General features: G+C 34.9%; 1 protein-coding gene across 1 annotated transcript; it reads right to left on the bottom strand.

Annotated features, from left to right (window-relative positions):
- Window positions 1-14,602: 14,602 nt before the first annotated feature.
- Window positions 14,603-25,435, bottom strand: LOC149781340 (gamma-aminobutyric acid receptor-associated protein). The gene is made up of 3 exons (XM_089935432.1): window positions 25,252-25,435; window positions 19,491-19,688; window positions 14,603-16,056 (listed from the first exon to the last, which is right to left on the bottom strand). The coding sequence occupies exons 1-3, from the start codon at window positions 25,339-25,341 to the stop codon at window positions 15,991-15,993; spliced, it is 354 nt and encodes a 117-aa protein (XP_089791558.1). The 5' UTR covers window positions 25,342-25,435; the 3' UTR covers window positions 14,603-15,990.
- Between the last annotated feature and the right edge of the window lie 211 nt (window positions 25,436-25,646).

The following is a 25,646-nucleotide window of genomic DNA, read 5'->3' as shown; positions in this document are numbered from 1 at the left end:
AGCCCCAGGCGAAACGGAATGTAGGCACAATACTTACCTGGATGAACCACTCCTCTGTTTCATTGTACACGTCTCCGTACGAGTATTGCTGCATGTCTTTACTGTAACTGTAATAATATGGTTTTGAGATACTTCGGTTAGCTTTTCCATCTTACCGTAGACTGTATTTCTATTGATGTGTTTCAACATTTTGTTTTTCGTACAGACCAACTATTCAACTTATTTAATCTAGACGAGCTGTACTTCTAAAAAGAAGAAGAAGATGATGATGATAAGTCTGCAGGATAGTAGCAGTCTGACGCAGCTATGTCATTAGGTGTAACAGACAAATAGTGGAGCCCTGGGTGACCCACAGGTCTCAGACGCACGCCTTTACAGGAGTTCATTGACATCTCAACGCCTTTACAGATAGACCATTTACCTCTCACCTTTATCCACGTGGGTTCTAGTATCGGTTCTTCCAACGTGGGTTTGTGAGAATATTTGGCAGTAGCTTCCCTTGGGTGGGTGTTTTTTTTTCCGGGGGCTTTCCCGGATTTCTCCTCCACCAAGTGTACTGACACGCTATGAATAGCCTATAATGTGCTGGAAAATGGCGTTAAACCAACAAAGAGATACTCGACATTCCCTGGGGTAATGTATTTACATGTAGTTTTTATTATGGCTACATTATTGGGGTTATCATAAACCAGGGAATTATACTTAATTGGCGTCATATACTGATGTTATTTAGCCTAGTGAAGATCGGAACAATTTACGTTTTAGTATGATTTCAGATTTGTTTCAAAAATAATCGAACTGAAGTAGAAATTAGAATTTTTACGAAGAACAGACATTGTTGAAATTTGAATAGGCCAGAAATTTTCCAGTATCCAAGAAAAGAGTGACTGCACTAAAAAATCAGAATAATAAACTTGCACAATTTTCTGATATATCAGGCGTAAAGGACACGAAAGTTTTGTCCTTTAAAAATAAAAAGCATCCTTCATTCAAACAACAATGACACCGAATTTAGGTTAGCATAGCGCAACATGATCATGTAACATTCCCTAGATTTGATACTATGATTTAAAGGGAAAAAAAGAAAGAATAATGAAATAAACTAGTAATTGACGTAATAAACACCGTACACGATGAGTACGCCTTTTTCATGCACCGAAACAGCGATGTTGTTGAATTAATCACTCGCATCAGCATGATGAACTATAAAATCCGTCCCAAACTTGCTTTTGAATGTTACACTGCATTCATTCTGTACAACATGTGTTTGGATATTACCATGTCATGAATCTATCAAACTTGCTTTTGAATGTTACACTGCATTCATTCTGTACAACATGTGTTTGAATATTACCATGTCATGAATCTATCAAATTTGCTTTTGAATGTTACACTGCATTCATTCTGTACAACATGTGTTTGGATATTACCATGTCATGAATCTATCAAACTTGCTTTTGAATGTTACACTGCATTCATTCTGTACAACATGTGTTTGGATATTACCATGTCATGAATCTATCAAACTTGCTTTTGAATGTTACACTGCATTCATTCTGTACAACATGTGTTTGGATATTACCATGTCATGAATCTATCAAATTTGCTTTTGAATGTTACACTGCATTCATTCTGTACAACATGTGTTTGGATATTACCATGTCATGAATCTATCAAACTTGCTTTTGAATGTTACACTGCATTCATTCTGTGCAACATGTGTTTGGATATTACCATGTCATGAATCTATCAAACTTGCTTTTGAATGTTACACTGCATTCATTCTGTACAACATGTGTTTGGATGTTACCATGTCATGAATCTATCAAACTTGGTTTTGAATGTTACACTGCATTCATTCTGTACAACATGTGTTTGGATGTTACCATGTCATGAATCTATCAAACTTGGTTTTGAATATTACACTGCATTCATTCTGTACAACATGTGTTTGGATGTTACCATGTCATGAATCTATCAAACTTGGTTTTGAATATTACACTGCATTCATTCTGTACAACATGTGTTTGGATGTTACCATGTCATGAATCTATCAAACTTGGTTTTGAATATTACACTGCATTCATTCTGTATAACATGTGTTTGGATATTACCATGTCATGAATCTATCAAACTTGCTTTTGAATGTTACACTGCATTCATTCTGTACAACATGTGTTTGGATATTACGATGTCATGAATCTATCAAACTTGCTTTTGAATGTTACACTGCATTCATTCTGTACAACATGTGTTTGGATGTTACCATGTCATGAATCTATCAAACTTGGTTTTGAATGTTACACTTCATTCATTCTGTACAACATGTGTTTGGATATTACCATGTCATGAATCTATCAAACATGGTTTTGAATGCTACACTGCATTCATTCTGTACAACATGTGTTTGGATATTACCATGTCATGAATCTATCAAACTTGGTTTTGAATGTTACCATGCATTCATTCTGTAAAACATGTGTTTGGATATTACCATGTCATGAATCTATCAAACTTGCTTTTGAATGTTACACTGCATTCATTCTGTGCAACATGTGTTTGGATATTACCATGTCATGAATCTATCAAACTTGCTTTTGAATGTTACACTGCATTCATTCTGTACAACATGTGTTTGGATGTTACCATGTCATGAATCTATCAAACTTGGTTTTGAATGTTACACTGCATTCATTCTGTACAACATGTGTTTGGATGTTACCATGTCATGAATCTATCAAACTTGGTTTTGAATATTACACTGCATTCATTCTGTACAACATGTGTTTGGATGTTACCATGTCATGAATCTATCAAACTTGGTTTTGAATATTACACTGCATTCATTCTGTACAACATGTGTTTGGATGTTACCATGTCATGAATCTATCAAACTTGGTTTTGAATATTACACTGCATTCATTCTGTATAACATGTGTTTGGATATTACCATGTCATGAATCTATCAAACTTGCTTTTGAATGTTACACTGCATTCATTCTGTACAACATGTGTTTGGATATTACGATGTCATGAATCTATCAAACTTGCTTTTGAATGTTACACTGCATTCATTCTGTACAACATGTGTTTGGATATTACGATGTCATGAATCTATCAAACTTGCTTTTGAATGTTACACTGCATTCATTCTGTACAACATGTGTTTGGATGTTACCATGTCATGAATCTATCAAACTTGGTTTTGAATGTTACACTTCATTCATTCTGTACAACATGTGTTTGGATATTACCATGTCATGAATCTATCAAACATGGTTTTGAATGCTACACTGCATTCATTCTGTACAACATGTGTTTGGATATTACCATGTCATGAATCTATCAAACTTGGTTTTGAATGTTACCATGCATTCATTCTGTAAAACATGTGTTTGGATATTACCATGTCATGAATCTATCAAACTTGCTTTTGAATGTTACCATGCATTCATTCTGTACAACATGTGTTTGGATATTACCATGTCATGAATCTATCAAACTTGCTTTTGAATGTTACACTGCATTCATTCTGTACAACATGTGTTTGGATATTACCATGTCATGAATCTATCAAACTTGGTTTTGAATGTTACACTGCATTCATTCTGTACAACATGTGTTTGGATATTACCATGTCATGAATCTATCAAACTTGCTTTTGTATGTTACACTGCATTCATTCTGTACAACATGTGTTTGGATATTACCATGTCATGAATCTATCAAACTTGCTTTTGAATGTTACACTGCATTCATTCTGTACAACATGTGTTTGGATGTTACCATGTCATGAATCTATCAAACTTGGTTTTGAATGTTACACTGCATTCATTCTGTACAACATGTGTTTGGATGTTACCATGTCATGAATCTATCAAACTTGGTTTTGAATATTACACTGCATTCATTCTGTACAACATGTGTTTGGATGTTACCATGTCATGAATCTATCAAACTTGGTTTTGAATATTACACTGCATTCATTCTGTACAACATGTGTTTGGATGTTACCATGTCATGAATCTGTCAAACTTGGTTTTGAATGTTACACTGCATTCATTCTGTACAACATGTGTTTGGATATTACCATGTCATGAATCTATCAAACTTGGTTTTGAATGTTACACTGCATTCATTCTGTACAACATGTGTTTGGATATTACCATGTCATGAATCTATCAAACTTGGTTTTGAATGTTACACTGCATTCATTCTGTACAACATGTGTTTGGATATTACCATGTCATGAATCTATCAAACTTGGTTTTGAATGTTACACTGCATTCATTCTGTACAACATGTGTTTGGATATTACCATGTCATGAATCTATCAAACTTGGTTTTGAATGTTACACTGCATTCATTCTGTACAACATGTGTTTGGATGTTACCATGTCATGAATCTATCAAACTTGGTTTTGAATGTTACACTGCATTCATTCTGTACAACATGTGTTTGGATGTTACCATGTCATGAATCTATCAAACTTGGTTTTGAATGTTACACTGCATTCATTCTGTACAACATGTGTTTGGATATTACCATGTCATGAATCTATCAAACTTGCTTTTGAATGTTACCATGCATTCATTCTGTACAACATGTGTTTGGATATTACCATCTCATGAATCTATCAAACTTGCTTTTGAATGTTACACTGCATTCATTCTGTACAACATGTGTTTGGATGTTACCATGTCATGAATCTATCAAACTTGGTTTTGAATATTACACTGCATTCATTCTGTACAACATGTGTTTGGATGTTACCATGTCATGAATCTGTCAAACTTGGTTTTGAATGTTACACTGCATTCATTCTGTACAACATGTGTTTGGATATTACCATGTCATGAATCTATCAAACTTGGTTTTGAATGTTACACTGCATTCATTCTGTACAACATGTGTTTGGATATTACCATGTCATGAATCTATCAAACTTGGTTTTGAATGTTACACTGCATTCATTCTGTACAACATGTGTTTGGATATTACGATGTCATGAATCTATCAAACTTGCTTTTGAATGTTACATTGCATTCATTCTGTACAGCATGTGTTTGGATGTTACGATGTCATGAATCTATCAAACTTGGTTTTGAATATTACACTGCATTCATTCTGTACAACATGTGTTTGGATATTACCATGTCATGAATCTATCAAACTTGGTTTTGAATATTACACTGCATTCATTCTGTACAACATGTGTTTGGATATTACCATGTCATGAATCTATCAAACTTGGTTTTGAATGTTACCATGCAATGTTTATTTACAACATGTGTGTGGACATGGACGCCTGCACATAGGGGCATTTCACATCTAATCATGTTTTGGCCTGCATCCGTAAAATTTAATTGCTGACCACTACATGTTTGCCCATCCCACCCCATTGAGAATAATTCTTTGGGCGCCTCTGTTTTAGAATGTTACCATGCTTTGATTCTATACAATATTATTCACAATGTGCAAAATCAGAGTTTATACGGTTTAAGAGCTTGACCTATATACGTAGGCATTTCGTACCCTTGATGTTTCCAGACGTTTATAAAGACAAAGCCAGAGGCTTATTCGCTAGACTCAGTGCGTAGATTTATTTTAATACCAACTTGGGGTTTTCTATCTACTAAAAAAGAATGAATAGGGAAATGTCTCAACCTAGTTTTATTCCTTTTTACATCAACATGGCAAATATGAGAATTTGTACAGATTTACGCGATAAATTGTTATAATATCACCTGATATTGCCTGTTTGTATGAATATTTTTTCTGTATTCTGTGATAATAATGCAACAATTGTGACGAGAAATTGCAGAACATAGGTTACACGGAGGAATATGATATTGTCATTTTATGACATGTTTCTAATTTACTTTTTGCAAGAACCATCTGCGCCGTGCAAATTTAAACGACAGCTACAGATATAAAAGAACAGCATGTATATATCAAAGCAAAGGATTTAAACTGCGAAAAGTAAAAAATAGATGAGAATAACAGCACCATAAAAGGTACAGCATACAACTGTCATGTTGTTAGCTTGCGGAACCATTTCTTTTTTCAGTCTCAGTGACCTTGACTTTTGCCCTAACGCAATAAGTGCCTTTCTAGTCGCAAATATAAACCGTCCACGAAATTTGATCATGGTTTATGAGGTAGGACTTTAACTGTTTTGTGGAAACTGTTTCTCTTCTTGGAGTGTGTCTTTGACCGTTGACCTTTAAACCCCAAAACAAATGTCTTCCTTGCCTTAAATACGAACCATCTATACAGTTTAGTCAATGCGTATTGGATAGAACTTATGTAGTTTTCTTGACATTGTTTTTCCTTCTTTCGATTCCTGTGACCTTGTTATTTAAATGTTTTACCCAAAAATGAATGGGTGTCTTTCTTGCCTCAAATGCAAGCCATCCACAAAGTTTGGTCAAATATATTATACAATCTGTAATATATCGCACAGAAAACATTTTCCTTGTCGGAGTCATTGTGATCTTTATCTTTGACCTTTTACCTCACAAATCAATAGGTGTCTTTCTTATCTTTGATGCGAACTATTTACAGAAGTTGATCAAGTTATCTGTTACACAAGTTCAGTTATTGAGTAGAAACAGTTTTCCTTCTTTCAATCCATGTAGCCTTGACCATTGATGAGTAGGTTCCGTCCTTACCCAAATACAACCTGCCTACAAAGTTTTGGTAACTCTAGGCGGATGGGCATTATAATATATTTTCCGCCCTATTGCGGACGTATTAAAAGGTGTGAAAAAGTTGAGAAAATGTGAATATTTACAAATGTTCCGTATACTTGGAATATCCTCAGATATTTGTAGAAAAAAAAATTGATGTAAAAGTTAAGCGATGAGCCCATTTAAGTCAAGTTCAGTGGAGCATTGTCTCTAACCTGTAGATGGCGCATTGATGTATGTTGTGTAGCAAAACCCTTTCCTGTCTAAATTTCCGACTCTCGGGTGGAATTTCAATATCCCTCTGCATTGCATATGATGAATTCTATTAAATTATTACTATCGTGCTATCGACTAATGTCGATGGGGCACAAATTATAACCAATACTCAGAACAGTCCTGGTTCATATCAATACATCGATTTTGTCTCAGTGCTGATGAAGTTTGTGATTTCTTGTTTACTGATTATGCTTAGGCCACAACGATAGAAAATTCTGGGAGAAAGTTCTGCTGAATATCCGATAGAGTTTTAGATGTCATATATTTCGTGCTTTTACATGTAGACCAAATTATTTGCAATTGTTAACCAAGCTATCCATGTAACCAGGCGCCGCAAGTTTGTTCGTATGCTTGTCAGGATAAACCTGTGTATATGACTGTCTTAAACATCAACACGAAACTTATAAGATTGTTGACTATACATATATATCTACCTGCCAAATGCTTTAAGTAAAGAAAAACAGGGATACTATTTTCATGATGGTTGCCATGCTAGAGGTGTGATCGACGCCATCTTATATAGGACCAATTATATATATTAAGAATTCTTCCTGTAAAAACCCAGCCTGTATGACCATCTGTTCAGAAGAAGTAACTATTATAAGATTTTTAAAATGGATACCACAACTATATTGGAAGTATGATCAGCATGATTTTTATTTAGGACCAACAACGTATCATACGAAAAATGTCGTGGAAACGTAGGAAAGCTACATGTTTATCAGGAGAAGCAGCTATAAAAAGATTTTCAAAACGGCCACCATAGTTATACAAATTCGAGATCTGATCAGTACTATTTTGTATTCAGAAACCAACTAGATATCATAAGAATTCCTTTTATATGAAGACCGGTTACGGTAAGTAGCAATAACAACGTTTTTACGATGGAGATAGCTACAATGGAGATTTGATCAGTATCATGTTCATACAGCAACAACTCGACATTGTAAGAAGTAATTTAGTCCAAACCCAATGTCACAAATAAATTTTAAAAAACCCATCCAAGCAGAAGATGCAGCCAGAACAAGATTTTCAAGATGGCCTCCACATCTGAGGTCTCACCGTTTTTGCTCTGGACCAATTATTAGAAGGAAAGTAAAAACACGATGTCAATCTCATCCCTTCATGAGAAGTAGGGACACCAATATTTTCAAAATGGTCACCATGGCTGCAATGATGGAAGGTTCATCAATACCATTTTCATTAATGATAAACTAAATGTTATTACACTTCTTTAAGTGAAAAACGCATGTCATGACTATCCATTTATCAGAGCAAGATTTTAAAATTACCTGCTGTGGTGAATATACTGGATGTCAGATTGTTGACATTTTCATTCAGTATCAAGTAGACAGTGGAGATCTTTTGGTGAAAACTCCAAATAAATATTTAACAGCGACAGCAAGATTTTCAAGACAGCCACTGCTGTAGCCTTATTGGATATACGACTTGCACATTATTCATTTAGGATCAACAACATATCACCAGTCTAATGGATAAAACGCTTTGGCTATATAACCCGCCATTTGGGAGGAGAAGAGATAACAAGAATACACCCATGGTGGCCACACTGAGGGTCGATTTGCATAATTTCATTTTAGTCCAGCTAGATACCATAGGAACTCTTCCAATGAAATCCCACGTCGAAGTGACTTTCCGTTTAGAGGGATAATAAGATTTTCAAGATGGCCACCATAATGGTCATATTGGATGTCAAATATACACAATTTTCATTCAGTTATGTATCGCAAGAAATGTTTGAATTAAATCCCCATGATTTTCAAGATGGTCATTATAATGCCATACTGAAAGCCAAATGAACACTGGTATAATAATGTTTTATTGAAAACGAAGTCCATAAGACCAACTGTTCAGGAGAAGTAACCATATAAAGAAATTACGACTGGCTATTAAGGCTAACATTTTGGATGTTAGCTCAGTATAATCTTGATATAAGAATAACTTTATTTTGGAAGAGAAAATGTTCTTTTTGTTGTTGTTGAAATGTTGGTATTGCCATCTGATTAGGAGATGTAGCTGTCACTGGATATATTCATAGTTTGGAAGGTCACACTTGCATCATTTTCATTTTGAATCAACTACATATAGTGTTTCAATGAAAAAACAATGTCAGTATGGCCATCCCTTCAAGAGTAGTGTCAATAAGATTTTCACGATGGCCTTGGTGTATCAGCACCAGTTTTATATATGACCAGCTAGACATCGTAAGAATTCTGGTGAAAATCCAATTTTTATATAACAGAGGAGAAGTAGTGACAAGAAGATTTTGAAAGTGTCCACCCTGGATGTCAGATTGGCATAATTTTCATTTCGGAAAACATGATACCCTTAGAGGTCTTCTGGTAGTTGATGTGACTTTCCACTTAGGAGTAGCAGTGATAACATTTTTAAGATAGAAGTTATACTGGATGTCATATAAATACCATTTTTACTTAGGACCAACTGTCATTTTTTATGAAAACCTTATGTTCATATTAACATCCATTTGGCTGAGTAATGGTAACAAAACATTCTAGATGGCAGATATGATTGGCTTCTTGGATGTCTGGGCATCACTATGTTCATTAGAACCAACTTGACATTATAAGAAGTCTTCTGGCGAAAACCACATGCCAATATGTCTTTTTTCCTGTTCAGGTTTTGCAATAATGGTATTCCAAGATGGCTGCCAATGTGACCATATTGAACATTAAAAAAATCCAATTATATTTAGGATCAGCTAGACATTATAAGAAATCTTTTAGTGAACATCCCATGTTGATACGACCATCTATCCATGCGGTGTATGAATAGCAAACATTACAAAATGGCTATGCTATTCTGAATTGGATGTTGGACTGAAATTATTTTCATTTACGACAAACTAGACATCACAAGTCTTTGCAGGTAAACCCTATCTTTTCATTAAGGAGAAGCAGTGATAAGATTTTAAAAACTGAAGCCATGGTGGCCATATTGGATGTCAGATTGGCACACTTTTTATTAAAGACCACTAGACATCACACTCAAGAAGTCTTTTGGTGAAAACGCAATGTTAATATGAACATCTAGAAGTAGTAGCAATAACAATTTTTTTAGATGGTCACTACGGGGTGGTCAGTTTGGATTTCCAAGTTTCATCTTTTTTCATGTAAGACCAACTATAGACCAAAATAGGTCCTCCAGTGAAACCCATCATGTTGATATGACATTCTATTCTGTTGGAGTTATAACACGCTCTTCAAGATAGCTGCCTTAGTGACAATCTGATCAGTACCATTTTCAATTATGAACAACTAACACCAAGAAGTCTTTTCATGAAAATATTCATACTAGATCAGTGGTAACAAGACTTACACAGTGATGTCCATATTGGATGTCTGAATAGCAGATTTTTTAAACAAAATGTTTTGACCAACCCAATATCATAAAGTCTCCTTTGTGACAAATTCATGTCAGTTTCACTTTCCATGCAGGAATAGTAGATAACAAAATTTTGACATTTTTCATTAAGGATGTAGTATACAAAGTCTTTTCATGAAAACTCCATATTGATATGAGCATCAATTACAGAGGCGGTAACAAAACTTTCGAGAGGACTGCTGTTGTGGCCATAACATATATCCAAGTGGCACCATTTTTATTTAGGACCAACTGAAGTTCAGAAGCAGCGATAACAAATGGACAGACAATATGCCATCTCATAAGCACTTCTGGATTATGACCATAGGAGCCATCAAGATTGCTGACCCTCTACTGAGTGAAAGGAATTTCCAGTAATTCAAGATAAGACGATTTCTTCTTTTAACTGTCGAGTGTTGAAATCATCTCTGCTTATTATTCAGCTAAAAGATTTTAAAATTAGCTGTTATCATACACATACTCGATGTCAGCTTGACACAATTTTAATTTAAGATGAAGTAGATATCATTACAAGTCTTCTGGTGAATACTGCATGTTAATATACATTTTGATAATTATCATCCAATCTGGGGAGTAGAGAAAAGATGTTTATGACAGTCATCATGGCAGCTATACTGGATGTACAGCTGGCTACCCTTTCATTCTGGACAAACTAGGTATCATAAGAAGTCTTCTGGTGAAAACCCCACATCAATACAACTTTCTGTTCAAATATAGTTGTGGTAACAAGATCCTTAAGGTGACTGCCATGGCAGCCATATGGGACATCAGATAAGAAGCATTTATTTTTATGACCATTCGTTCATGTCAAGTAGCAATAACAAGATTTTTGAAAACACCAACTTGACATGACCACAGTACTTGTTAGAGGTGCTCTACAGTTTTGTACTTTGCACAAGGTTTAGTTTGTAAAGAAAACAAAATGACCAGGTTTTCTTTACTGGTTATCCTGGCTTTTTAAAAAATAACTTTATATTGTTGTTAAAAGAATTCATTCACTGTACTTTCAGAAGCTAACTTTTGATACCACCACAAATAAAGAAATTTTAGTCTTAGTAGATGAAAGTGGCATAGGCGTATTCTTTCCAGTGCGCATGTGCCAATGCAAATAACACGTATACTGGTCCCTCTCTCAGAAATACACACTAGCTGTAGAACAGAACCTACACACTGACTGAGCCCCACCAGATAGGCAAAAGCAAAATAGGCACAATTAGCTTATTTTCATACACAGTATCAATGGTAATATACCATTTTGTTGAGAACATCATACATGACATGAAATGAGAAAAGCAATTGCATAACTTTTCATGTTATATGGTTATGCTGTACAGCTTTGTATGTTGCAGTGTTTTGTTTTTCAAGAGAAGGAAATTCCCTTGTTTCTTCACTGGTTTTCCTGGCAATTTAAAAAAGACCTTGCATATCTTAGGCATTGTTGAAATAACTTTTAATCACTTCATTTTGGAATATGATTAATGGTGTAATTTGGGACACACAACCTTGCCTTACTTCTCATGTGACATACAAAAGAAAGAAAAAACCCGTTAGTTTTGCTTTAGTAATTTTCTCTTCCTGGACTCCAAAGGTAAATTGGAAGAAAAAAACCCACAAGCCAATAGCTTGTATTGACTTTTAATAGCTTTTATGATTCATTCATTGCACTTTCACAATTATCCCTATTTTAACAACTGCAAAAGCACTTTTGACTAGCTTAGGCTCAACTCTGGAGATCAAGGGAGCAGCTATGCTTTAAGTAGTGTATAGTTTCTATTATCCAATGCATACAGAAAATTCAGCCTCAGTAAATAAATATAGCACTGAGGTATGCCAACATTCTCTCGATTATATATGTTACCAATACAAACAACAACTTATACCCGTCATTCTCTCAGAAGTACACAATAACTGTAACGTGTTTTCATTTAGGGCCAACAACATATAGTGTTACCCTGATATAGCACGCTCCGTTATAACATGAATTTGGATATAACAGTTGTGGTGTGGCTCCCTAATTTTCATATACATGTAATTTTCTTGTACACAAAAAAAAATTCTTTCTTAAAAGTACCAAAAAAAAGTAAAATGTTTATTATCGTTTTGGGGAAGAGATTGCATACGAGTACAGAATGATTGTGGCATGGCTCCTGAAATTTTAAATGTACTTTTCTCATACATGAAAAGTAGTTTTTTCTTCTTAAAAGTACGAAAAAATAACATGTAAAAAGTTTATTCAGAGATTGTGTAGGCTTCACCAATGTCACAAACAAGGATTTTGTTTCCTTTTTGGTGGCAAAATATACCATCTGGCTGTTTTTTTGATTGGCGACATTGTTGGCTGTTTAAACTTGTATATACAACCTTTGGTTTGGTGTGGAGAAATTCATGAAAGGAAGCTGCAAATTGGAAATAAAATGCACTGAAATTTATCTATTGTCACATAAACAAATTCTTTGTCCATACTGACAAACCATCTAAACAGTGCATTGTTATATCATAATCTGCTTTTCTTGACATCTAGCACAAGTAGTTAGGTCGTGAGATATCTGCTTTTTTTTTGTTGACATTTCTGGTAATGGAGATCAACCAGCTGAGGCATTATCTCGTAATCTATCTTTCGCTGGATTTTCGGACACTTGCTAGTAATATATTTACATAGACTAACATCTGTATTTGGATGGTAAGTAAAATTCCTCTTCTTTTCACTCCGAATTAAATCCTTCAGAACACTTGCGTCTCTATTGTCAGTTAACCCTTTGTTAAATTTCTGATGCATGCTTGGAAGGCAGCATCATGCTGCTACCACAAATGTAAAAAACAAAAAATACAAAACATCTTACTTATTGGTTGATTCAATAGGCAGGGAAGGACAGAAACTAGAAAATACCAAACGACGGCCAATTCCCTTTTAAAAATATACCCACATAAAATAGTTTGTTGAAATTTCAAAGGAAACAGATTACCTTTGAAGCACTGATTGTTATGAAAATGTACTCAGCAAATGGAAAGAAAATCAGTCTCAATCAAGCAATACAATTATTTGATGTTGCCGCCACAATAAGAAATGGGCATATCTTTGGTATTCCAAAGCTGTCCTTTAGTGGTGACTTCAATAATGCATGCACCCTTCATCAAAGAAAGTGGACTACAATCTTCAATAATAACAAAGAACTTTTCTTCAAAGGAAGTCAGTACCGAACTTAAATAAAAGTAATGGAGTCTGATGAACTTTTGCATTTTCCAACGTGACTGTAACACATTAACTGTGCTGTGAAAGTGTCCTTTTTGCAGGGAAAAAGTTCATGCTTATGAATACTATCAACTATGGCTTAAAACACAAATTAACTGTTACTGACTTGGGACGTACTGAAAAGCAAATGTGCTTGGTCATTCGTTATGTGATTGTTCTGTTTTTCCACTGAATTCAGACCAATATGACCTGTGACAAAATTATTGAATATTTTAAATGTGTGTGTGCATATTTTCGATGGAATTACTTGTATTGTGGATTCAATGTATATGATGAGATTCACAGGTGAGTACATGGTGTTGATACTATATTCATACTATACATTAGACATGTATATATACACAGTATTTACGTATATGTACCAATTCATGGTTCTCTAAATAAAGTAAACTATCATATATGCTTCTGTTTTCACTACAGGTGTATTTCTCATTTAATATGCATTGATTTAAGATGGTAATTGTACAGATGAAACACGTATTTTACTGCCTGCATTTATTACCTACCCCTCCTGCAAATGTGTTGAGGTACATGCATCATTTTCTTCAGCTAACTGACCTGGTTGCGTATAGCATGGTGTTCGGTCTATAACACGGTTGGGTTCTATGGCTCCCAACTACTGTGTTATAGCGGGGTCACCCTTTATCATCTGAAGTCTTTTAGTGAAGAAAACCAATTTTATATGACCATCTATTCATAAAGAGAAGCAAAAAGATTTTCAAGTCGGCTTCTGTGGCAGTGATTTTGGATGTCCAAGCATCACTGTTTTAATTTAGGACCAACTAGACCATGGTATGAATGTGTGTCAAGTTCCAAGGCAATCCTCTAACTAGTTTTAGAAGCAGCAGTGACTGGTAAAACTATATTAAAAAACATCTCACTTGTGCTCTATAAAACAAGTGATAGTATTTCAATTCTATAAAACACAAAATTTCAGTATAAGCAAATAGCACAAACAGGTGTAGTTACTGTAAATTTTATTTGTCCTTGAAATAAGAGGATATTGGAAGTGGGACAAAAGCAAAAACTACATTCTAAAAAGTAAATATACCAAGAGTAAATTATTAAATAGATGAAAGAAAACTAATACACATTTTGAAATTTCTTCAGAAAAATAGCACTTAATGATTGCCCAAACTGTGCTATGTTAAAGCAATATAATTTTGCTTTTCGACTGCATAAAAAAAAAATAACTTGGTTGGCTGACTGAAGTTGTAAAATGTATTCTACAGCAGAAAAAACATCAGAAAGAGGACAAGCTGTGCATTTTATATCAACACAGTTAAAAAGAAAAACAAGATAAAGTCATTCTTAATACAAGCATACAAATGATGTTATGATTCTTAGTTTCATCTAAACAGCAATTCCAACCAGAGCCAACTGACAAATCTGATGATCAATCTTTAACCAAAATCTGAAATTTCTAAAATCATTCCATAATCATATTTTTGTAATATTGTAAAAGATTTCAAAAGTTTTACCTAATAGTGACAATAGGTTCCAAATAAGTATCACTCAATATAACAATGAAAAATGCCAACAAAGTTGTTTCTCGAATATGACCATTATGCATGCTTTAAATGCTTTAGCTCCAAAACATATCTTTAAAAAGATCAAATACAGCTCAAAAAATTAGTCAAAATTTGAATTCTACAAATAGCATCTTTGACTTAAGTCAGGCAGCTCATATCCCCCTTCCACACAAGTACTGACCAAACAAGGCCTATTTACAAAAACCACTAAATACCATTAAATTTCAATATATACAATTAAAAGAAAGACAAATATCCATCCGCAGAAACAGCCATATGACAATCTGTTTTCAAATTAATTCCAAGCTTTGAAGATATGTTACTCTTAACATTTAACATCCAGTATGCACTACGTATCAGGTGAAACATCACTGGTTCGCAACCCACAAATCTTTTTTTTCCAAAGCTATAAAGTAAGAAACCTAATGAGGTGTTGGAACAAATCTTGACATAAAAAAACAACAATGTCATAGCAGCTATAAGTATTTATGTACTGGAGCAACAGTCTTCTATAAAAACTTGATGTATTGCTTACATTCAGAAGAAAAAGATGATTTGCAAGAAAACATCTTGACTGCACACAATTTTTAAAAATATTAATGTAGATTATTAGAGGAAAGGGCAGTCAATACAGCTTGCTATCACAGGCCCAGAGATGTCACAAAAGCCAAATATTTACTAAATGAATTCACTTGGATTGAAGACAAAAGTTGTCTCCCTTTAAAATTAAAGTTGCTCTGTGTTGTACATTGTCTCCCTTTAAAATCAATGTAACTCTCTGTTGTGCATGACACGTTCAATCATCAAGTTTTACATTTAAGCTCCGTAGACACTTTCATCACTGTAGGCGATATATAGGAAAAAGTCCTCCTCATGATGCTCCTGAAATACATTATAAAAAGACCAAAGGTTAGACAAGAAAATTCCATATGGCACCACACTGATCTAGTTCTGATTTAAGGGAATAATTCTCCTCAAGAAACATCTACAAACCAATTTACAAGACATTATAGTAATAATGTCCCAAAAATCTATATATAAATCTTAGAGAACTGAGCTCCATAGAAGAGTTAGCACGTTAGCACAAACTACTAAACTATGAAATCATTTACGTTTTCATTGATGGATGTAGTACTCTCAGTGTTTCCCTCTACGCCCATCTGTGTGTCAAAGACGCATGCTAGAGATATGTGACGTACATTTTGTTAAAGTGCATATTTCTGACACAAAGGATTCACATAATGTGATCAGGATTTATTTGATATCGAATGCTTAAAATGAGGGATGGCATCATGTACACTTCAAGCATAGGCATTTTTTATGACTGAATAGTTTTCCCTTATCTCGCAAGCTCTCACGCTATTTCCATTGAGCTCAGCAACATTTTGTCTAGACAAACTAAATATACTGCTTGTCAGGCTAGAAAATGATTTAGACACGAAAATGGTGTGCATTCAGAATTAGTAGCTACGAAAGTGAAAGAAGCAGAACACAACAGACTAACTGTGGATCTAACTTTAATGAAAAATGCAGAAAATAATTCCCTTGACTGCAATACGGCACATCCTTTGGGATTACCAATGTGACTTCTGGTCGCATGATTGTGAAGACTGCAAAAGTGAACAATCCTTTCATGACAGTGTTTAAGTATTTTCAAAAAATCTGCTCTTGTTTGCCACAAGGTATCTGTAGAATACATTATCAGCCAAAGTATTATTTCACTAGAAAGAAATCAACAAACTTGCATAAACAGATGCATTATTTGGATAACAAGGTCAGGGGTAGTTGTAGAGTTTGTTGATTTGTGACTCTGCTGCAATAAGAGAAAGATCTAAGAATTTAAGAGTGACTTACTAAAAAGAAGATGAATTATTAGCCTCTTTGATATTTGGATAAACATGTTCTAGGAAGATGTACAATAAAACCAATGAAAGTACACATTTTATAAAGGCAGTAAATTAACTGCCGTTTGGTTAAAAAGATTTATTTGGGTTTTTGTATTGGCTTATATATATATATATATATATATATATATATATATATATATATATATATATATATATATATATGTAATGTGTTGGTTTATAATATTTCTACACTAAATTGAAAGAGACTGTTAAAATAATGGCATTAAACTAAAAGGAAAATGAACTAATAAATACTCCTTTTTTTTTAGAGAGAGAGAGAGAGAGAGAGAGGACAGTATGTAGTGCAAGTTGCAATTTCCTATTTCAAGTTGAAAAAGTACAGATAGATGAAAAAATTTCAGTACATTTTGACCCCCACACTTTTCATTGGATCTCCAGTTCTGACATCAAGGTTGTTTTTTTAACCCTCAATATCACACCCCTGATGGATACACAGATCCCTAATTAAACATTTATAGATAAAGTCATTTGACTTGAGAAACAAAAGTACCTAAGGAAATGGCATAAATGCAAACTCTGCCCACAATGTTGAATCCAAACAGATGAAGAGACAGACTCAGTGCTGAATCCAAAAAGATGGATAGATGATAGCAAACCCTAATTTTTGTGCTTAATCCAAAACAGACAGACAGACATATTAAACCGTAATTTCAGTGTTGAATCAAAACAGATGAATAGAAAGACAGCAAACCCTAATGTCAGTCTGATCAACTTCCAGAAAGACATCAACAATCGATAAACTGGAATTTCCTTGAATCTGCCCAAAACAATGCACACACAGAAACAAAGAGTTGTCAGTGTACCATTTTCTCTACATATAATTATAAAGAGCCCGGTAGATTGGTTGTGTGCATTATTTTTTGGCTGGTTGGCTATCAGCTGCAGATATCAATGCATGGAACAGCTTGTGAAATTTGAATCCAACTAAAGAAGCCCAAGGTGGAAAGCACAAAAGCTCTGCAGAAGTTTATTGTGACACCTGATTTTATTACAGCTGTGCTATTTTAATACGCCTTTGTGAATAGAGCGGACAACCAATGAAATACCAATATATGTAATACAAAATGTTTGGGAAAGTGGATGACAACAAATTCAGATGCTGACAGAAGCCAAAAGGTGATTTGGTAGTGAAATAGGTAAAGATATGCAAAATTTCAGATCAATCAAAACCTATTTCCTTTACACAAGTTTTCAAACGAAGTCTTATTTGCTATCATTTAAATAAAGCAGTGTCTATATCTCTCAAAGTTTTAATGTAAAATTAGAGGTAATGGATTTCTCCGAAATACATTTGCTTAAACCTCTGTTCTGATGTCCTGTTAACATAAGAGAAATAACTCACCTGTATAAGGCACTGGCAACCAGTCTTTGTACTCTATCATAAATTTCTATAAAAATTCTGAATGCAAGACTTGAAGCTTCTAATCAAATACATTGTATGACCCACAGTGCTTATAATTACTCTCTAAAACCAAATGTCAACACAATAGGGTGAAGGTTTTCTTTAGTTTTAATACATGCAATATACTTAGAAATATCAGCCTTCTAGTAGCATAAAATTGATGGCAAACCAATTTAACTCTAAAGTCAAGTCAATTATGAAATTATTTCATGTGCAAGAATTTCACTGAAACTGCTTGTTTCATGAACAAATGTGAAAGCTGTTGGTTCAAAATCTGACAGAAGGAACTCATCACAAGCCAAACATTGCAAAGGTATGCCTTTTTCTTTTTGTACAGTAAGCCAAATGAACCCACAGTAAACACATAAGGTACTGATGTTTCTTCTTTGAAATTTGTTTGTGGTCTTTATTTCCTTCAGTTGATACTCGTGAATAGGCCATTCAATATGTGTTTTGCACGATTCTCAACACATTTTGTGCCATAGTTGCAAAACTGAACTATATATTCATAGGCACTTAAAGTCATAGTTTTCTACCATAAATAAATGATTGTTCAATCAGTACTTTTGTATCACACAGACTGAACTATTTTGGTTTTTTACCAATGTCCATCTATTGAATGATATTCTCCAAAATTGATAATATTCCCATCTGCCGTGAAATCCATTCACAATGTAAAGTAAAAAATATTTTGGACAGCAAAGAAGAGAGTCTATGAAGTAAATATAAAACCACATCATTGTTTTATTCCGAGTCAGGTAAAAGAACTTGTTTGTAATGGTGCACAAATGTCTCAGCCTAACTGCTTTTACCTACCTATACCTCTGCCATATTTAAAAAAAAAATTCTTGCAATGTTGAAACAAGTATGCAGTTTTGTAAATGTACCTCATTTTCAGTGAATAAGACCACCGCTACTATGGGATTTTGAACTGAGAATAAGCACCCTCAGCATACCAGGAGAGCAAATATTTTTATATATCATACCTGATAGAGACTTCCCATTGTGGCACTAGTGGGTGGAATCACATTGTTCACAAAGAAAAACAAAGCATCTTCTGGTCTAAGGTGAATTCTCTTCCTGATCAGGAAGTAGAACTGTCCGACAGTTAAGTCTGATGGAACAAGATATTTCTTTTTGTCCAGATCTCCAACTCTAGCTTTTGGATTCTTCTCAACAATTACCTGAAACCAAAATTACTGCTGAATCACTTTAATGGAAGAACAAATATTTTATCTTATAATTCTTTACAGAGTCTCACAAATTTCAACCCTGGTGACCCAGCTTGTTGTCAGTAACCCAGAAAAGTACTTTCATATCAAAATATCTGCTTTCTTACTTCTCCCTTGTTCACTAACAATTATTCTGCACAAAATACCCAAACACAGTTTAAACAAATTTTCTTTTTAAAAAGTCATAAAAATTAAATTGAACAAAAAGTCAGTGACACTGGCACCTATTTTGATTTTAACTAAAACATTAAATGTTGTTCTAAAATTTTGTATTATCAACTCTTACCATAGTCAAGTTCATTCATTATTGTGCGAACTGTGCAAAGGCATATAAACTGCCCTGAATTGATCTTCTTTAAAATAAAATGTTATACATCAAAGGTCCTGTTCAAAAACATGGTTTTCAATGAGAAATAATGTAGCTTAAGGACTTTTAAAACATTTTATTTTAACATTAACAGAAAACCAATCTGTTGTGTAATGTTGCCATACAACAAATTCTTGACAAGTCCTAGCAATACCACATTTTTTGTGGTAATCATAACTACTTTAATAAATGAAAAAAGAAAAATATATCAATGTCCATTTAGGAAGAGTTGTAGAAATATTATACAGGAAGTGATAGCTACTGTGCGACTGACAGCCATGATAATTGCTTATGCAAAATTACAGATTTTATAAATGTTTACAGGCAGAAAGCAAAACTTTGCTGTTTACATGTGTAAACATTGCATACATGCTACTAATGTGGCCATATGGTATGACTTAGTGGAACTATTTTAATTTAAGACCATAAGAAGTTTTCTGGTGAAAACTCCATGTCACTATGACTTCCAAGATTGCTGCACTGGTGGCCCTACTGGCTATCAGAATGCCACCATTTCCATTTAGCACTAAACAGGCATCATAAGATGCCTTTTTAGCAAAAACCATATCTTGATATGACCATCCATTCTGAAGGTGTAGCAAGAATATGATTTTTAAGATGGCCATAGTTTGTGTATGTGTGTACATGTGCTCACATGCAAAGTTTAATGGCAATCCTACAAGTACTTCAGAAGGAATAGTGATAACAAACCTGTTTTAACCAATTGACAATGTCAGACGACATACAAAAGGCCGTCCCATAAGCCCTTCTGGTCCATGATCAGTACAGCTAAAATTGACACTTAAAGCCTAAATAGTTGGTTACAACATACCTATGGCCGAGTGGTCTAAAGCGCTCTTCGTTACGGATCACTGCCATCTCACCTCTGTCTGCGGCAGTTCGAGTCTAAGATTCAGCCAATGTGGGCATGTGAGAAAGCTTGCCAGTAACTTCTCGTGGGTCGGTGGTTCTTTCCGGGTTCTTCCTCCACCATTAATACTGGCCGCCATGTATAGCCTATCGTGCTGAAAAATGGCGTTAAACCCCAAAACAACAACAACTACAACACACCTATATAACCTGCATCACTTGTACTTTAGTACAAATCTGGCTAAATGGATTTACTATGTGGTAGCCCTGATCCAGCTTTCTGGAAGCCCCTGGACTCAAATCACATCATCTGGCAGATCCTCCACAGGCTTCTCTTGTTTTACTCAATTTTTATCAGTCAAGTCACTAATGACAACATATTTATCTTTCCCTTCAAAGTCAAGTGACAAAGTAACAAAACCTAATTTCATAAGATAACCTAAGAAATGAATAATTTCCATCTCAACCTTGACCCTCAAATGCTAGTCTTGGACCCTGAGTAGCACCATACCATCAAGTTATAAAGCTGAATGTTGTTGATGTTTTCTAAAAGAATGTAAGAAAAGCCTTAATTGGCAAAAAAGGTAAAGAAGAGTCCCTCTATGGGGGAACGGCCTCTACTGGGGAAACCTCATGTCAGTATGACTTTCCATTCAGCAGGAGTAGCAATGACTGCATTAAGAAAAGATGATTATGACGTCACATGTTTACACTTGGGTCTCACCAGGGGTACAGTCTGGCCCATCTCAGCAGAGAAGCTGTATTTATTCATTGCAATATACCAAATACAATAATGCAATTGTGCAATTTGTGCATGCCAATAAAAAAATAGAGATGGAGAGACAAAACTGCGTGTAAAAGAATGATCATATCTACACGCACAGATGTCATATCAATGGAAGATTTGCACAATGTCATCTGCAACCCATTTTGAAAATGGGGACTTGAGAAATTTGCCAAGATTATTGAGAGGAAAATTGGCACTGAAATTGTATCATCTCATTTTTGGTCTGATACCAGCATCCTTTGTAGGAATTAAATGAATCTCCTCAAATTCCTGCCTCAATCATTAACCTGTAAATCTAGCTGTTTTCAAATCGACACACAGCTCTCAAATGAAACTAACAAATCTTAAACATATCGATCCATATCACCACCCAAACTGTTAAGTTGAAAAGAATGAACATATATTGTTTTTATTATAATTATCATATATTGGTAATTTCCATAAAGGAATATATTATGTACACTCAATTTTGGACCAGTACTGAGAGTTCAAGAGTTTTTTTAATGTTCAGATGAAGACAGAGTTGACTTCGTTAATCTCAAGAAAAAAAAAAGATATGATTTTGAATTTTTTCCAAGCTATTTCACCAAAACCAGAGCACTCGGAAAAGTAAATGGCTGATCCCATACAATGTTGATTTGTTGCTTCAGCAGCATCAGGAGTTGGTGGTTATGACAACGATGATAATGGCGATGGCAGCAAAATCACATTGTAAGTAAGTTGTGCTGACTGCTGTTGACTCGTCATTCAATGCTTTCACAACATTTTGGTCAGTTTATTGTCCACTCTATTGATTGCAGTTGTTACCTTTGGGAGATAGCCGATTATAGAGTGATGATGTCTCATCTTTTCCCCAAGTGGCCATAAAAAAAATTTCTATATGGCTGTTGTGGTAGTCAAATCAGACATCAGATCAGTACCATTTCCTTTGGGACCAATTATACACAAGTCTTTTAGCGAAAGTATTATGTTGATACAACCATTCCTTCAGTAGTAGCAATAATAAAGTTTTCAAGATGGTTAAAGTGTGGTGGCCATATTGGACATCAGACTGGCACAATGTTCATTTAAGACTAACTAGACCTTGTAAGAAGTCTTTTGGTGAAAACACCCATGTCAATAAAATTTCCTTTTAAGGCAATTGTCAAGATGGCTACCATGTCCACCTTATTAGACTTCAGATCAGCACCAATTTTATTCTGGACCAACTAGACATAAGAATTCTTCTAGTTAAAACACAATGTTTATATGATCTGATTTTCCACGGGATGAATGTTGTGTAACATTTCATTGCAATTCTCTGATTGCTGAGGCATCCAACCTGGGCAAGTACTGAACTCACAACCCTTGAATTACAGATCAAGCTACTTCACCTTTTAAATCTCAAACCAATCACTGCCTTCTTTGTTTTAAATCCAAGCTAGCCACAGTACCTGATACATGCTAATAACAATGAACTCGAGTTATTTTGTAGAAGCAATGTGTCTACTTTCAATGATCTTGATCATGGTCCAATTGCCCCACCTTTATCAACAGATTCCCATCTTATTTCAAATCAAAGCTATCCAGAAAGTCCCTCTGTCTTGACCTTTCAAGCCCAATATCAACAGATGTATTCCTGGATTCAAATGCTAGCCATTTCTATTTGGGTCAAGGAATATAATACAAAAAGTAAGTAGTTATATGGAGATAATTATGCTGATCCCTTTCACCCCATAGTGGATATGCATCACTGTCTCAAATACAAACCATCCATCAAGTCGGGTCAAAGCAGGTAATAAAGAACTCATGATGTGACCTATACCTTTTGCCTCTAAATGCCCCCCACAATTAATTGGCATCCTATCTCATATGCAAATACATGTACCACTCTGGTGGCCTAGTGGTTAGAACATCCGCCTTGGATGGGGGTGATCACAGGTTCAAACCCTTGCCGAGTCATACCAGAGATGTATAAAATGGTACAAGCAGCTGCCTTGCTAGGCACTCAGCATAAAGAGGTTAGTGTTAGGATTGGTTGGCCTGGTGTCAGGTTAACATGACTGGGTGGAACATCATGCTATATGTATGCGGCATCCCCAGTGCTAGATGTCACTATAAACTGTCACACTCCAGACATCATAGAGATATGACCAAAAAATTGTTAAAGCTACATTAAAAATCCAAATCACACACACATCTCATATGGAAGCCATTTGCTAAGTTTGGTCCATGTAAAAGCAACTTTAAAGTTTTGTAATGGTAGAGAAAGAAGAATTCTAAGTTTTGTGCTGAAACAAAATGGGGAACAGACTCGTGTATGTACTTTTTTGGAGGTGGGAGGTTCAATGCCATTTTTTAGCACACGATACCCTGATCATGGCAACCAGTACATCTGGAAGAAATTGGAAAGACCCAATGATCCACAGGAACTTACTTGCATGCTTTCCCAGATACCCATGTTGATTGAGACAAGACTTGAATGCACATGGATCTAGGTGAAATGTTAATTATCTCTAAAGGTTGGTACCTCCGACCACTTGGCCCCAAATGTATGCACAGAACTGTATACAACAAATCATAACAGGATATACATAAACCTTGGGGAGGGGGGCATATAAGACTTGGTGACTACTTAAGAGTATAGCATAAACCAACTTCAACATACATTCAGAATAAAATTCACTCAAGTAAATTACTAAAATAACGTGTCAGATAGATTATATCCAGATTTGTTCAGGTGTTCATTCATTCAATGCAGGTCCCTTCTTGCTTGGGGATGCAGACAGGACTTGATAAGCATTCCTGCACCAAGTACACCAGGTCTTGAAAATCACTCGTCTGCTGATATTTATATGTATATCAGTGCTTGGCCTAATGTGATTAAATATAGCCTTTTAGTTAACATAATCGGGCATACCATGGCTACCAAATGAACTGACTTGATTGAATATATTTCTGTAACGAAAAAGGCATCACATTAAGCATTATACGACAAAAAGAAATTAGATTTTATTCTGCGCAACCGTGTCCATATGGGCTTCCTCTAGTTCGACCCCAGAACTGCTTGTTCAAGCAGTTCGACATCTATCCTCCCCGCAGGCACTTGATTCTGTGAGAAACTAATGATAACACTCTCTCTCCGTTCAATTTATGAGGGTGTTATCAATAGTTTCCTTCTGAATCAAGTGCCTGTAACCCACCCCCATCATATATATCTAGGTCGACGTTTTACAACGAAATAGGAATAGCCCTACAGTACTGTATAGTTAGTGTTTGTTTATCTCTTTGTTGGCTATAAAATCATTATCGATACTTGCGTCTAATTCTCACAAGATCAACAAAGACTATAAGGATTAATATTTCATTACGATAATTAAAGTATCAATATAATACATCACATACATAAGGCAGGAAAATATTTCATACTAATGCTACAAGATTGGTTCCTACTTCCATAGAAAATGGCTGCTTCGTATAAAAAAAAACAAAAACAAATCCGTTATTCTTACAGGAACCCTGTCTGGGTATTTCTTGCGGATCTTCTCTCCCTCAGCTCTTCTTTTCTCAAAGGGGTGTTCTTCTTTGTACATCCACTTCATCTTCTGTCTCAAGAGCGTACAAAATTAAATGAAACTTCCGATGGCTTGAAAGTGAAAATGGGTTAATACTCAACAACAAACAGTAGACCTTTTTGCTCAGAAATGCCAAGTGCACAAAATGTAGTCATCAGTATAATGTTTGTAAATATTTGTATTTGTTACTTTTGGAAGTATGCGTATGAATTTAAATTGTTTGTAAAACGTAATGATCAAGTGTCACAATTATTGATCAAATAGATTGTTAAGCGTTTAGGGTAAAATTAATTATATGCGCGTATGAATACGAATGCAACCGTCACGAGATT

This window comes from Sinohyriopsis cumingii, chromosome 15 (genome assembly GCF_028554795.1).
Source record: "Sinohyriopsis cumingii isolate HCF-2022 chromosome 15, ASM2855479v2, whole genome shotgun sequence".
In the NCBI taxonomy this organism is placed as follows: Eukaryota; Metazoa; Mollusca; class Bivalvia; order Unionida; family Unionidae; genus Sinohyriopsis; species Sinohyriopsis cumingii.
The sequence above is the reverse complement of the archived record's forward strand: the minus strand, read 5'-3'. Positions and strand labels throughout refer to the sequence as shown.

Bases quoted from the DNA above. Each gene is read 5' to 3' on its own strand.
- LOC149781340 (XM_089935432.1), bottom strand. From the start codon at position 25,341: ATGAAGTGGATGTACAAAGAAGAACACCCCTTTGAGAAAAGAAGAGCT. The intron at 19,689-25,251 runs GTAAGAATAACG...TTTTGGTTTCAG, and splicing joins AATACCCAGACAGGGTTCCT to GTAATTGTTGAGAAGAATCC. The intron at 16,057-19,490 runs GTATGATATATA...AATGTATTTCAG, and splicing joins CAATGGGAAGTCTCTATCAG to GAGCATCATGAGGAGGACTT.